We start from the raw sequence: 16,235 nt of genomic DNA, 5'->3' as shown, positions 1-16,235 counted from the left end.
TTTGACAGTAAGTCTTCTGATGAGGTGCAGAACGAAGACCCTCTACTGCTTCTTCTGCCTTAAGAGCCAGGGGATTTTCTGTCTCATGACAAGATGGCCGTCCTTGCAAAATCTCAGTCCTCACTTAAACGATAAGGGACTCCAGTGTGAGAAGCATCAGGAGGCAGTGGCGCCGTTCTGTCACGGGAGCACACTGTTCTGTGGAATCCAGGGTCTGCCAGCCAGCGCAGGAAGAGAGCCGGGGGACAGTGGCCCAGAGGATGGAAGGCGTCTCGGCTGCAGCCCAGGAGCTCTCTGATGAGTTCAGGACGGGAGAAGTGGTATCAGTGCCTGGAGAAAGAAGAGAAGGCACATCTGCAGAGGCTGCTCAGTGATTCCAGCACACAAGAATGCGGTTTTGGAAGAAATGTCTGTCTTTTGAATACACAGCAAGAAAGGGGGGAGGGGGCTGGAATTATTTTTAAGTTGAACATAAGAAACCATCCCAAGGAAGATGAACAAAAAGATGGCATCTGCGGGGCAGTACAAACAGAAAAACCAACTTCACCCAGAACTAAAATGCTTGCCTAAACACATCAAAAGTCAAAGTTCAGGGATGTCAGAGCTAGAGAAAAACTGCAAAATGCAAGTACAGAGAAGCTCCCTGCATGTGTGGAATATTGAAGAACAGGAAATCCCTAATCAATAATCTTCCAAAGACTGTCAGCAGAAGCTGTGCACAAACCTGAACCTGAGCAGACACTGAGACCGAGGCTCCTGCAGGGACCAAGCCCCTCCTCTCAGCATATGAAGTCTGCCCAGTGCAGCAGTGCCTTCTGGAATGTGCCTAACAGTCCTGGGAGATTCGAGCATACTCCCTTTTTTTCTGATTTATTTTTGCTGATAATTCAAAATTGAGAAATTAGAGAGATATTTAAGATCTTCCGTAAAGATATATAAACCACCCAGAGAAAACTGCAGCTAATATTTGGTAGAAGATTAGGATTGTGTGGTATGTCTTTATTAAAGTACATCATCTATAATTTTCTATGTCAAATTTATACATCTTTTTTTAATCTGCCCTTAATTATTAAGTAATTTTGAAGAAAAGATATAAGAGTTTCTACCTATCAGCTAGAGTGTTTTTCTCTTTGTTTCAGTTTTAAAGGTGGCCAAAGAAGTAAATGAGTTTTTCAGGTATCATAGCAGAATTTGTTGGGAGGCATATAGGCAGTGTATTTATAAGGCATGGATGATGGTTTATAATATTGCAGGGTTTATGAGCTGGTGACTTGCCTCACTACATTAACTGAACTCATTAGTGAAACCAAGTTTTAAGGGCAAGCTTAATTTGTTTTTTAAAATGGGATTATAAAACATTGAAACATATTCAGATGATCGCAGTTATTAGCAATTAATCATTTGGTATTTAAGGAAAAGTTGTAAATATTCAGTGTGAATTACAAACCACAGAAGTGAGTTTTAATTCATTTGTAAGATGAGAAGGGGGAAAAGAGACCAAATTAGCCCAAAGATTATCAATCTGTAGCTATATCTCCTTTACAAAAAAAAAAAGGAATGTCATTTTGAAGACCTAGCATTCCCCTCCCCTCAAGTGGTATTGGAAAAATATTATGTCCTGGATGTCAGTGGTCAGGGCTTAGAAAGTAGGAAAGTTGAAAAAAGAGACTCAATTAGAATTAGAAGAATTAAGTGAGGACTTTTCCCTTAAAATAAAGAATAGAAGTCTTGGCATTAAGAGCCTTTAACTTCTCATTCAACAGATGATCTGAAAAAGTTTTCCATGTTTTATATTCATTACCCAGTCCCTGGGCAATAACATGTTCAGAAAACTTATTTAATTAGCACAGTTTGAACCCCTTCTCCTAGAGAAGTCTTCTATTGATCTCCACACTTCCAATTTCTCTCATCTACTTTCAGGCCAAACATTCCAACTCTCCCTCTCTTGTTTTTCACACCACCTCCCTTTGCTCTTTCCTCCAAAAATCTTCTCAGCACATCAACCCCTTTGCTCTAGTTGTATAGTTCTGTTCACTTCATTTCAGTTGCTCAGTCGTGTCCGACTCTCTGTGACCCTATGGACTGCAGCACACCAGGCTTCACTGTCCATCACCAACTGCTGGTGATGCCATCCAACCATATCATCCTCTGTCATCCCCGTCTCCTCCTGCCTTCAACCTTTCCCAGCATCGGGATCTTTTCAAATGAGTCAGTTCTTCGCATCAGGTGGCCAAAGTATTGAAGTTTCAGCTTTAGCATCAGTTTTTCCAATAAATACTCAGGACTGATTTCCTTTAGGATGGACTGGTTGGATCTCCTTGCAGTCCAAGGGACTCTCAAAAATCTCATCCAACACCACAATTCAAAAGCATCAATTCTTCAGTGCTCAGCTTTCTTTATACTCCAACTCTCACATCTATACATGACTACTGGAAAAACCATAGTCTTGACTAGATGGACCTTTGTTGGTAAAGTAATGTCTCTTCTTTTTAATATGCGGTCTAGGTTGGCCATAACTTTTCTTCCAAGGAGCAAAGGTCTTTTAATTTCATGGCTGCAGTCACCATTTGCACTGATATTAGAGCCCCCAAAAATAAAATCTGTCACTGTTTCCATTGTTTCCTCATCTATTTGCCATGAAGTGAGGGGACCAGATGCCGTGATCTTAGTTTTCTGAATGTTGAGCTTTAAGCCAACTTTTTCACTCTCCACTTTCACTTTCATCAAGAGGCTCTTTAGTTCTTCTTTGCTTTCTGCCATAAGGGTGGTGTCATCTGCATATCTGAGGTTATTGATATTTCTCCCAGCAATCTTGATTCCAGCTTGTGCTTCATCCAGCCCAGCATTTCTCATGATATACTCTGCACATAAGTTAAATAAGCAGAGTGACAATATACAGCCTTGACGTACTCCTTTGCCGATTTGGAACCAGCTGTTGTTCCATGTCCAGTTCTAACTGTTGCTTCCTGACCTGCATACAGATTTCTCAGGAGGCAGGTCAGGTGGTCTGGTATTCCCATCTCTTTCAGAATTTTCCACAGTTTGTTTGTTGATCCACACATTCAAAGGCTTTGGCATAGTCAATAAAGCAGAAAGAGATGTTTTTCTGGAACTCTTGCTTTTTCAATGATCCAGCGGATGTTGGCAATTTGATCTCTGGTTCCTCTGCCTTTTCTAAATCCAGCTTGAACATGTGGAAGTTCACGGTTCATGTACTATTAAAGCCTGGCTTGGAGAATTTTGAGCATTACTTTACTAGCATGTGAGATGAGTGCAATTGTGTGGTAGTTTGAGCATTCTTTGGCATTGCCTTTCTATGGGATTGGAATGAAAACTGACCTTTTCCAGTCCCATGGCCACTGCTGAGTTTTCCAAGTTTGTTGGCATATTGAGTGCAGCACTTTCACAGCATCATCTTTGAGGATTTGAAATAGCTAAACTGGAATTCTATCACCTCACTAGCTTTGTTCGTAGTGATGCTTCCTAAGGCCCACTTGACTTTGCATTCCAGAATGTCTGGCTTTAGGTGAGTGATCACACCATCGTGGTTATCTGGGTTGTGAAGATCTTTTTGTACATTTCTTCTGTGTATTCTTGCCATCTCTTCTTAATATCTTCTGCTTCCTTTAGGTCCATACCATTTCTGTTCTTTATTGTGATCATCTTTGCATGAAATATTCCCCTGGTATCTCTAATTTTCTTGAAGAAGATCTCTAGTCTTTCCCATTCTGTTGTTTTCCTCTATTTCTTTGCATTGATCACTGAGGAAGGCTTTCTTACCTTTCCTTGCTATTCTTTGGAACTCTGCATTCAGATGCTTATATCTTTCCTTTTCTCCTTTGCCTTTTGCTTCTCTTCTTTTCACAGCTATTTGCAAGGCCTCCTCAGACAACCATTTTGCCTTTTGCACTTCTTTTTCTTGGGGATGGTCTTGATCCCTATCTCCTGTACAATGTCACGAACCTCTGTCCATAGTTCTTTACGCACTCTATCAGATCTAATCCCTTGAATCTATTTGTCACTTCCATTGTATAATTGTAAGAGATTTGATTTAGGTCATACCTGAATGGTCCAGTGGTTTTCCCTACTTTCTTCAATTTAAGTCTGAATTTGGCAATAAGGAGTTCATGATATGAGCCACAGTCAGCTCCCAGTCTTGCTTTTGCTGACTGTATAGAGCTTATTCATCTTTGGCTGCAAAGAATATAATCAATCTGATTTCATTGTTGACCATCTGGTGATGTCCATGTGTAGAGTCTTCTCTTGTGATGTTGGAAGACGGTGTTTGCTATGACCAGTGCATTCTCTTGGCAGAACTCTATTAGCTTTTGCCCTGCTTCATTCTGTACTTAAAGGCCAAATTTGCCTGTTACTCCAGGTATTTCTTGACTTTCTACTTTGCATTCCAGTCCCCTATAATGAAAAGGACATCATTTTGGGTGTTAGTTCTAGAAGGTCTTGTAAGTCTTCATAGAACCATTCAACTTCAGCTTCTTCAGCATTACTGGTTGGGACATAGGCTTGGATTACCGTGATATTGAATGGTTTGTCTTGGAAATGAACAGAGATCATTCTGTCGTTTTTGAGATTGCATCCAAGTACTGCATTTCAGACTCTTCTGTTGACTATGAGGGCTACTCCACTTCTAAGGGATTCCTGTGGTATAAGCTCTCTGCTTTCTCAAGCCTTGTCTGTTCCTAATCACATGCTCTCCTTTCAGGCCACTCCTTAAGTTTCTGTTATGTTCCCACTTCCTTCCAGTTCAAAACACATCACACAATGTGGAAACCAGCCTGTATAAGAGATTTGGCTTTTCTAGGTAAAACAAACTAATCACCACCCCACTTACTGTATGTTTAAACTTAGGAGCACTGCATATCTTAAGTATTGTCATGGGATAAATAAATGCCATATTTAAAAAAAATTCCCTGTAGTGCCTGCTGAAGTTGGTGCTGCGTGGCCTGTCACGAGTTACGCATCACGCTTACCTCCTTAGAATGTGCTGGCTGTGTAATGACCAGTGCCGTCGGGTGGGCCGCGCTCCACAGCAGCAGGCCCCGGCCTCTTCCTCTCTCTTCTCAGTTGCACTGTGACAGAGACAGTGAGGACTGAGACGAGAAGACTCCTTTAATCTCCTTTCTGTAACTCAGCTACATTTCCACTTACAGATCTAGCCAAAAATTTGTCCATAATTCCTCTTGACAAGCTCTTGTTTCAGATTAACCTTAACTAAAAAGCATTCTCTGATTCTTTCAGGAATCTGACATTGCTGGTCAATCAGGAGGTTCTGGGCAAGGACCCCCAAGGTTGCCACCCAGGTAGGTAAGCATGGGGAAATCTCTAAAAAGCCAGTTAAAGAAAATCTAATGACTCCAAGACCAGACCTTTTTCCCCATGTCGTTGGCCTTCTATCTTTTTTTAGAAATAAGTCACAGATTTCCCCAGGCCACTAGCCCACAGTCTATTTCTGACAGCAGGTTGTAGGCATCTCTGTTTCTTGTTTAGCATCATCTAACCACTCACAGAGCACACACACGAATCTCTGTTGTTGTTGTTCAATTGCTAAGTTGTGTCCAACTCTTTTTGACCCATGGACTGCAGCATGCCAGGCCTCCCTGTCCTTCACCATCTCCTGGAGTTTGCTCAAACTCACATCCATTGAGCTGGTATTGCTATCCTATTTTCAGAATTAGCTTTCTTTGCTTTAATCTAAATTAGAGTTTTAATAATGATTCCTAGGACATGAACATTAGAGTTTGTTTTTCCCTTCCTAATAATCTAGAAGACCCCATCACATCTACATGATATCTTATTATAAGCTTTTCATCTCAGGCTTTGGTAGAAAGTGCTTAGTTTTCTGAAACAGTCATGGTGTGTTTAAGAGCAAATGGGGCCTTAGAGAGCTCATGATAGTAAATGCTTGTTTGTCTTGAACTAATGAATCTCTAGTGCAAGATAAGAGGAAGCTGGAACATCATGGCATTTCTTCTAATAATATAATGTTTAATGCAGCAGTCATTTGCTGAAAAATAGCATACCCTGCATGTTTCAGTAAATGGTGTTACATTAGCAGAAAGCTGTGTGTGTGTGTGTGTGTGTGTGTGTAAGAAAGGACAAAGCAGAACCTACTATCGATCAAACACTGACTCACAGCTGCCACATTGAATTTCAGGCCTGTAAATGGAAAAGTCATACCAGCTCGACAGCCTCCTCCCAAGGGGGCCCCTGAGAGACCACCTCCCCCTAAACTTCCAGCAACCAGAACATCAAATAAAAAGCTGCCTTTTAATCGGTCTTCTTCTGACATGGATCTTCAGAAAAAACCAAGTAACTTGGCACCTGGACTCTCAAAAGCCAAGAGTCAAGTCTTTAAAAATCAAGATCCAGTACTGCCCCCGCGCCCCAAACCAGGACACCCTCTCTACAGGAAGTACATGGTAAATGTAGCTTTTAAAAATGGTTTTGGTCCAGAGGTTTGTCCTAAAGTATATATAAGACCCCTGTTCCTTAAAAAAAGTTGGTGAGACAAATGTGTAATTGCCCCTTGATGCTAGAGTGCTTTAGACAAGTAGGCTGTGATAAACCTGTCTTTAAAGCACAGTTTCTTTATTAGGAAAAACATAGGAAAAGGAAGCAGGGCAGACAGGGATTGCAACGTGCTGTCTGGCTTGACCAAACAGAAACTCTGAAAAACCTGGCCCAGTAGATTATACTGATGGGAGTATCTGACAGATATTATATTCACATCTCAGTATAGTTTATATCTTACATACTCTGTGTGCCTTGCCCACAGAGTAAAATTTGAAGTGAAGTGGAAAGAAAGTTCTTATTAAAATGGTCTTCCCCTCATTTTCCACTTTTTAAAATCTGATTATCATGGTCCATTTAATAGTTACCAGTTAGAAGTTTTCATCAATAATCAAGATAGTTGAGATATTAATTTTGTTCTCTCTGAATGTTTTTCTTATCCTGTGACCTTAAGCCTTTGTCTTCGGAATTGATGTGTTCTCTCTACTTTGGTCAGGCTAACCTGATGAAATCTAGAGCGAATTAAAATGATAAGAAGCAGGAATGTTGGCACTTTTTAAACAATTGTACAACAGTAGCTCTTAACAAGAACAGCATTTATTCATTTCATATTGTTCTACAGTTCCATCATTGAGCTGGAAATTGTTCTCATTTTAAACCATTTAAGATTTTTTTCCCTCTTCTTAAGGGAATGATATAGACAGAAAAGAAGGAGGTAGGATATTCATATATATTCATATTCATTTAAACTGATAAAATTTTAATTGGGATAGGGTTACTTAATAAAAGCAGCAGCTGATGTGTTGAGTATTCATGAGTCCGGCATTGTTTGAAGCACTGCCTAGATCTGATAGATAGAGTGCCTGATGAACTATGGAATGAGGTTCGTGACATTGTACAGGAGACAGGGATCAAGACCATCCCCATGGAAAAGAAATGCAAAAAAGCAAAATGGCTGTCTGGTGAGGCCTTACAAATAGCTGTGAAAAGAAGAGAAGTGAAAAGCAAAGGAGAAAAGGAAAGATATAAACATCTGAATGCAGAGTTCCGAAGAATAGCAAGAAGAGATAAGAAAGCCTTCTTCAGCGATCAATGCAAAGAAATAGAGGAAAACAACAGAATGGGAAAGACTAGAGATCTCTTCAAGAAATTCAGAGATACCAAAGGAACATTTCATGCAAAGATGGGCTCAATAAAGGACAAAAATGGTATGGACCTAACAGAAGCAGAGGATATTAAGAAGAGATGGCAAGAATACACAGAAGAACTGTACAAAAAAGATCTTCACGACCCAGATAATCACGATGGTGTGATCACTCACCTAGAGCCAGACATCCTGGAATGGGAAGTCAAGTGGGCCTTAGAAAGCATCACTACGAACAAAGCTAGTGGAGGTGATAGAATTCCAGTTGAGCTATTCCAAATCCTGAATGATGATGCTGTGAAAGTGTTGCACTCAATATGCCAGCAAATTTGGAAAACTCAGCAGTGGCCACTGGACTGGAAAAGGTCAGTTTTCATTCCAATCCTATAGAAAGGCAATGCCAAAGAATGCTCAAACTACCACACAATTGCACTCATCTCACACGCTAGTGAAGTAATGCTCAAAATTCTCCAAGCCAGGCTTCAGCAATATGTGAACCGTGAACTTCCTGATGTTCAAGCTGGTTTTAGAAAAGGCAGAGGAACCAGAGATCAAATTGCCAATATCTGCTGGATCATGGAAAAAGCGAGAGAATTCCAGAAAAACATCTCTTTCTGCTTTATTGACTATGCCAAAGCCTTTGACTGTGTGGATCCCAATAAACTGTGGAGAATTCTTCAAAAGATGGGAATACCAGACCACCTGATCTGTCTCTTGAGAAATTTGTATGCAGGTCAGGAAACAACAGTTAGAACTGGACATGGAACAACAGACTGGTTCCAAATAGGAAAAGGAGTACGTCAAGGCTGTATATTGTCACCCTGTTTATTTAACTTATATGTAGAGTACATCATGAGAAACACTGGACTGGAAGAAACACAAGCTGGAATCAAGATTGCTGGGAGAAATATCAATAACCTCAGATATGCAGATGACACCACCCTTATGGCAGAAAGTGAAGAGGAACTCAAAAGCCTCTTGATGAAAGTGAAAGTGGAGAGTGAAAAAGTTGGCTTAAAGCTCAACATTCAGAAAACTAAGATCATGGCATCCGGTCCCATCACTTCATGGGAAATAGATGGGGAAACAGTGGAAACAGTGTCAGACTTTATTTTTCTGGGCTCCAAAATCACTGCAGATGGTGACTGCAGCCATGAAATTAAAAGACGCTTACTCCTTGGAAGGAAAGTTATGACCAACCTAGATAGCATATTCAAAAGCAGAGACATTACTTTGCCAACAAAGATCCGTCTAGTCAAGGCTATGGTTTTTCCTGTGGTCATGTGTGGATGTGAGAGTTGGACTGTGAAGAAGGCTGAGCGCCAAAGAATTGATGCTTTTGAACTGTGGTGTTGGAGAAGACTCTTGAGAGTCCCTTGGACTGCAAGGAGATCCAACCAGTCCATTCTGAAGGAGATCAGCCCTGGGGTTTCTTTGGAAGGAATGATGCTAAAGCTGAAACTCCAGTACTTTGGCCACGTGATTCGAAGAGTTGACTCATTGGAAAAGACTCTGATGCTGGGAGGGATTGGGGGCAGGAGGAGAAGGGGACAACAGAGGATGAGATGGCTGGATGGCATCACTGACTCGGTGGATGTGAGTCTCAGTGAACTCCGGGAGTTGGTGATGGACAGGGAGGCCTGGTGTGCTGCAATTCATGGGGTCGCAGAGAGTCGGACAGGACTGAGCGACTGATCTGATCTGATTTATTCCTCACATCAACCCTGTGAAGTGGATACTATTATTATGTCTGTTATGCAAATGAAGAAAATAATACTCAGAGAGGTTAAATGGCCTGTCCGGGATCACAAAGCCAGTAATGGTGGAGCCAAGGTTTGAACCCAGATTGACTGGTCTAAGCCCATGCTCTTTAGCGTTAAGCCACACTAAGGAAACAGTATTACAGGGCTTCCCTGGTGTCCAGTGTTAGGACTCCACACTTCCCCTGCAAGGGGCACGGCTTCAATCCCTGGTTGGGGAGCTAAGCTCTCACAAAGCCCAGTCTGTGTGGCCAAAAAAAGAGAAAGAAAATCATGTTACTAATTGTAAAGTCTCTACTCACATTGGCTGTTCCATGTTAAGAGCCTCATTGGGGGTATCAGATTTTGCTTATCGGTCTTAGCATAGCTATATAATGTCAATAAAGCATTTGAATAACTTAAAAGTGAAGTGAGAGTGAAAGTCTCTCAGTCGTGTCCAACTCTTTGTGACCCCATGGACTATACAGTCCATGGAATTCTCCAGGCCAGAAAGGTAAAGAAATTAATAAATCAAAATGATGATATATTAGAGTAGTATGTTTCTTTACAAAGTAACTCCTTAAACTCCTCATCTGTCCTGTGGCCGCCCCACCATTACATTGCCGCCCAGGGTCTCCTCTGCACCCTGGCGCTCTGACAGCTGCTGGGAGCCGCCCCACCCTCCCTGCTCCTGGGGCCGCACCCGTGCGCTCCGTGTCTTTGCTCCCTTTCCTTGTTGTACGTGAGCTTGTGTGATCACGTCTCCTGGGCACACCTTTTGTATCGTACAGCCCTCTGACCCGTGCTCATCAGCTGGAATTTACCAAGGCAGGGAGCAGAGTACTCTGGCCAGAACAGGCGACAGACGTAAAAGCCATTCTAAGATCAGACAAGGCTGAGTGACCAGGAATGACTGAGGTCAGGCAGTGAAATGGGTTTAAATAGACACTTGCGCCAGAGAGACTGCAGGGAAGGAGATTAAAGGCAGGTGGAAGCAGCCTGTCCAGTCCCCCGTCAGCCCCTGAACTGCAGGCTGAGGTCAGTGCCGAGCATTCACCCTCATGGTGCTCTGGGAGCCTGGTGGAGTGGGCCTTCCCGGTTGTGACTGTGAGGGGCACCTTAGGCTGCCTGCAGCCCCCGAGTCCTGTGTGCTCAGCCCCAGGCCCCTGAGGACTTTGCGTGTCCTGAGAAGCGGCAGCCCCGCCAACTAGATCCTGAGCTTGCGGAAGCTGAGGGAAGAGTTTACCTGCTGGAAGTTACACTGCAGGCGCGTATGCCAAATCCCCACCTGACTGGCCTCTTAGGACGCAGTTATTTGATTATGAATAATCCTTTATATTGGTTTATGTTCAAGCTGTCTGTGCCTCATGGAATTGCCAATGAAGATGTCATCCCGCAAAACCCTGGAGAACTTTCTTGTAAGGTAAAGTAGAGCTCCTTTACTGACAAGTTTTTTAAAAAATTTGCTGGCCTCTGTTACTGTTTTACACATTATTAAATGCTTTAGGCTCCAAAGATTAAAATGTGGAAAAAGTAATAATGTTTTATTAAATAATAATTGCTTCAGAGAGTGGTATTGTACCTTACAGCGTGGGGATGTCCTGGTGATACTGAAGCAGGCAGAAGGTAATTACTTGGAGTGCCGGAAGGGAGACGATGCCGGCAGAGTTCACCTGTCTCAGATGAAGATCATCACGCCACTTGATGAACATCTTAGCAGCAGACCAAACGTGAGGAATTGATACTGTACCATCCTCATATCACACATGGCAGCACATTTCATAGAACTATTAATTATAGCTCATCCTCAGGTTTTTATGAGCACGTTTATTTTAACCAGAGTAAAAATTACAGTAGCGTTTTATTCCATTTTAAGAATAAATTACTTCTAAGAGACTTGCCGCTGCCAGACTAATCACTTTGATACAGAGTGACTACTGTGTGGCTTGCCTTCCTCGTATCATGCTGACTTACAGCATCCAGGACACGCAGTCATTAATTTTCAACTGTGAGAGCTATTTACTTTTGAAATAATGTAAATACATTTACCAAAGTACTAGAGATTGGTTTTCTAGCAGAATGGATAATTATTTTAAGGAGGGCCCTATAAAGGCTGACATTAAAACACTTCCCTGTAAGATTTAAGGTGAGTATAGACCTTGTTTCTCTGATCATAGCTCATAAAATAATGAAATGAAATGTTACAACACTCTGAATTCACTATTTAGGCCTAACAAATCTATGGAGCCTAGGAGAATACAATGATTATTGAAGGTCATTTGTTGAGCAAGAAAAATGCCATTGAACAATTTACAGAGGCATATTTTTTAAAGAGCTGCTTAGGGTACCCAGTTAAATTTTCACTGTCTTAGGTAATGTGGCGAACATGAAGAATGAGACCTATCAGTCATTTAGGCCAAGTTAAAATGTTTGGTTTGCCATTCATCCCAGTTTGCATAATCTCATCCAGTTCTTCTTGGAGGGCAGTCTGTCATTTGAGGTTTGCCAAGAAACTAAAGATTCGAATTTCGGAGAGCAGGGAAGATATGTGTTATGCTGGTCACAGCTGGAATGTCGACATTTCTGACTTCAGTTCACGTGGGGAAAGCTCTTCTGTCACTCATTTTCTCTGTTTCAGGAAGCATTACCCATCTGGCACCACTGTTCGTCCTCTCTTTTGAACACGTTGGTGGGTAGCCATGGGGATTGTGCTGTCAGAAAGCTTTCCTTGATGACAAATAGAAGCTGAAAAAATTACAAGTTGTTCTTTATAAACACTCACGGTTTTGTCACTGCGAACATTACCTTCCTCATGCTTGTGCCATAGACTTGCAGAAAGGTTACCACCAGTGACCCACAGCTGGTGAAACCCAAGTGGGGCCTCTCTCAGGCTCTGGGTCACGGCTAACATTACCCTTTTCAGAAAAGTAAAACCTACTTGAAAGCCCAGTGTGAAGGTAAATACCCTTAAAACCGTGTTACGCTCTCCCCTACCTTAGTCAACAGAAGACATTGCACGTTATGAGTTCAGGCCGGGCTGTCTGAGCAGGGCGGCAGGGATCGTCACCTCGCGTGGCTCCCACAGCTGCGGGTCTCACTTCCCCTCCCACCACCGGAGGCAGTGATCTGACCTCTCTGAACCTCATTTTTTAAATGTGTGAAATAGATATGAGAATCCTCAGAGTTGATTATAGAATTGATTTATCGTTATGATTCCATTTATATGAAAGTTCAGAATAGGTAAATCCAGAAGGTAGATTAGCGGTTGCCCAGGGCTAGGGGAAGGGTGATGAGGAGTGATGGCCGATGGGTGGGAGGCTTCTGGAGGGATGATAAATGCGTCCTAAAGTTAGATTGTGGTGATGGTCACACAATTCTGTGAATATGCTAAAATTAGGTACACTTTAAATGCTTGAATTTTATGGCATGTGCCTTATATCTCAAAGATCCTTAAAAAATTAAATGAGCTAATTAGGTAATTTAGCACCTGTAAGGTGCTTAGTACAGTGAATGGTGCATAGTGGGCAAACAGTGTATATTAACTATTCTCATTACTCATTAGTATTAGCTATTATAGTCATACTAGAAAGAACTTTGAAATATGTTAGATTTTCCTCCCAGATACCCACTCTAATGGTGTGTTCCTGCCCCTGAGTTGTTCCTGCCCCTGTAGCCAGCCCCGTTCGCCTGCCCTCTCGCCCTTCACCTGCCAGGCCCAGGTGATGAGCAGCATCAAGGGGACAGCCGTGCACAGGAGGCGGGGAGGGGGAGCGGGAGGCACAGGCTGCCTGCTGTCCCATTTCTACCTGTTTGGCTGGTGTGTAGGCCTCGGTCCATCTGCAGGTCCATGTTTATGTTTGGTGTGGGGTAGGCCTCTGCCTTCACTTTTTCCAGATGTAAAGCCATCTAGCCTAACACCATTTATTGGAGCAGTCATCCCTTTGTCTACAGATGTAAATCAGAAAAAAATGAAAACCACACATATACTAAATTGGATAAATAGTAATTTTTAAAGCCCCTCCAGGCTTCACATATCTCATAGTTCCTTTCCACAATCCCTGAAATTCCCATTATGCCCATTTATTTAAGAAAAAGCACTAAGCAGCCTCTAAGAAAATGTCGGTGTTGCTTTGGTAAACCAACACACCAAGCTGCCTTAGCCCTTCCTGTATTACGCTCAGCTGACGTGAGAGAAGGCAGCGTGCCTCCACGGCTGCCTTATAGTTGATTCAGAAAAGAGTTGCGCAAAGGAGCTGCAGGGTGGACGTGGAGGAGTGGACCATGACCCCTGAGGTCTGAACATCATGGTCAGGAGAGGGGCAGTCCCTGATGGGCAGGGGCCGTTAAAGGAAGGAAGAGACGAGAAAGGCACCAAAAAATCACTTTCATTTAAGAATCAAAGTGACTAAGTTATAATTCCAAATAATATCCATCAGTCAGACTGGATGGTGATGACGATGTGGATAACAACTGCTTGTGATTAAGAAACAGGCACTCTTCAACTTTGGCTTCTCCTCTGGCCAGCCTAAGCAGCTGGTTAGATGGGTGGAGAATATTGAATTCTCTTTGCTAATTTACTTAGAATTACTATTGAATAAACCATTCAGATTAAATAGAAAATCCAGGCCAGGCATGGGAGGTAGCATTGGCTTTCAAATTAGAGAAGGCATTCAGTTAAGTGGTAATAAATAAAATGGATTTTACTTTTTGTGAATTATACTTTTGTAAAAGTCGTTAGCTCTTTTCATTATAAAAGGCAAGAGTGTAAATTGCAGAACTTCCTTCTTTTTCCATCTTAATGAAGAGAATACTTTTAAGGTCTTGTTCTTAAGGTTTTGTCCTGATCATAGTTTATGGAAAAAGCAATCCCTGAAAGGCAAAGTGGTAAAAATGACTACCTCAGGGTAGAGTAGATACTGCTTTAAAAAACAAAAAACAACCAACAAAAACTTTAAGTTTAATTTCCTTTTGTTTACTCTCTCCGTTTAAGAAAAATGCTGGCTGCTGCTGCTGCTAAGTCGCTTCAGTCGTGTCTGACTCTGCGCGGGGGCTATCATAATTGAGATAATTCTCCTCCAGCAGGGACTCATACCTTTTCCACTTGGTCATGATTCTCTTGTTTGGCTCAACTGTGTGGTTTGCATCTTGTACTCATAATTGTGTCAAGAGGACCCCAATGAGGAAAAAAAAAAGGTCTCCGAGTGAATAATGAACCCAGCGTCCATCGTGCACACCGTACTCACTGCTCTGCTTCTCCCTCAGGACCCAAGCTGCCCTCAGAAGCCTGTTGACAGCGCTGCCCCTCATGCCATCGTTCTTCATGATTTCCCAGCAGGTGAGGACACAGATGATACGGTGGTAGAACCGTCGGATCCCAGATCGGGCATCCTCCCAAGGTTAACCTCTCAAGGACGTCTGTCTTCACTTTCTGTACCCATGGAGCCCTGGACTGGACAGGCCATCTTATCCATCACCCCACCTTCAGGAAGAGTTCACTGCACCCAGCCATGCCAAAGGCTTACCTGCACACCCTTGCTTTTGATACTCCCTGTGAGAGAGGGAGGAGAGAGTGTTTCCCTTACATAGGAAAAAATAGCAACTTGCCTACCAGTTGGAAACTGTTTAACTCTTTCCCAACATAATGAAATTAATTCAGCTTTAATAAGTGAAGTTCTTTTCTGCTAAGGGTTGTAAAACCAACACACATAGCTCAGCTATTACTGATGAAGTGAAAATACACATTTTTGTAATCAATTTTAAAATACCTTTTATATCCAAGGATTCAAATAAAATAAATTCCAGATTTATTTATAACCTTTTTTTTGTCCACTTGGTAGACTGACTTTTATTTCAGTGTGAGTAAATTTATATGCTGAAGAGCAGTAGGACTCCCTTAGTATTTTGAGATTGAAATGATTTTTTAGCATGGTTGAGAATTGTTAAAATATGTATTCAGCAGACGTTTATATTGGCACAGAAGAATCAGTGGCAAGCGCAATGTTTTGTGTGTGTGTGTGTGTGTTTAAGCATTCCCTATCAGTCAGTGCCTGGTAAATATATCTCATTTGATGTTAGAAGGGGAAACTCATAATAGCAATATCCAGAAAAAAAAATATTTTTAAAGTCAATTCAATTAGTATAATCTGTTCTCAGAATCAGTAGAACATACCGCCTTGGTGGACAGAAGTAAATGCCACTCTGTGCTCTGCTTTATTCAGCTCTGCAACCAGGGTAACTGATCATACATCATTATAATTTTACCATACAGAACAAGCTGATGATCTGAGCCTCACTTCTGGAGAGATTGTTTATCTTCTGGAAAAAATAGATACAGATTGGTACAGAGGGAAATGTAGAAACCAGACTGGTGTATTTCCGGCCAACTACGTCAAAGTGATTGTAAGTAGATTGTGCATGTTGAAATTGGTCACATATTCAGTGGAGTCTATGTAATTCACAGTTTGAAAAAAATAACCAGATGCCTCGATTCTTGGCTTCTGGTTCCGTCTCTTCCATTAATTCGTTAAGTATTTGAAAAATTCAGAAATAAAGGTTTGTTCAACTAGGTAGTAAGTAGTTAATTATTAATATATTATGGAGCATTAGAACTTAGTGCTTAAATGCTACTTGAAATCCTAAGGTAAAAAGCTACTGCAGGTCCATTGGTGAATCGGCTATTCTTGGAGGGTTGATAAGCACATGAGGGTATATGTTAATTCTCTGAAACATTCAGCAAACAAGAATTAATGATACTGGATTGACATATAGGGATGATTGTTCTCCAAGGTTATGGTACCACTTCTCTTTTTCTTTGGAGTGCATTT

General features: G+C 41.8%; 1 protein-coding gene across 10 annotated transcripts in view; it reads left to right on the top strand.

Annotated features, from left to right (window-relative positions):
* SH3D19 (SH3 domain containing 19) overlaps positions 1-16,235 on the top strand; it is a 194,804-nt gene that overhangs the window by 164,597 nt on the left and 13,972 nt on the right. For 9 of the 10 annotated variants that reach the window (XM_025268164.3, XM_025268165.3, XM_045163174.1 and 6 more), the window contains 6 exons: positions 5,257-5,318; positions 6,173-6,437; positions 10,766-10,834; positions 11,001-11,141; positions 14,674-14,746; positions 15,680-15,810. In XM_025268164.3, coding sequence (XP_025123949.3) covers positions 5,257-5,318; positions 6,173-6,437; positions 10,766-10,834; positions 11,001-11,141; positions 14,674-14,746; positions 15,680-15,810 — 741 coding nt within the window. The remainder of the gene's footprint in view (positions 1-5,256; positions 5,319-6,172; positions 6,438-10,765; positions 10,835-11,000; positions 11,142-14,673; positions 14,747-15,679; positions 15,811-16,235) is intronic. The other variant, XM_044930517.2, reaches the window with a different exon arrangement.

The sequence above is a fragment of the Bubalus bubalis genome, chromosome 17 (assembly GCF_019923935.1).
Source record: "Bubalus bubalis isolate 160015118507 breed Murrah chromosome 17, NDDB_SH_1, whole genome shotgun sequence".
In the NCBI taxonomy this organism is placed as follows: domain Eukaryota; kingdom Metazoa; phylum Chordata; class Mammalia; order Artiodactyla; family Bovidae; genus Bubalus; species Bubalus bubalis.
Note: the sequence above shows the minus strand (reverse complement) of the source record. Positions and strands in the feature narration are given on the sequence as shown.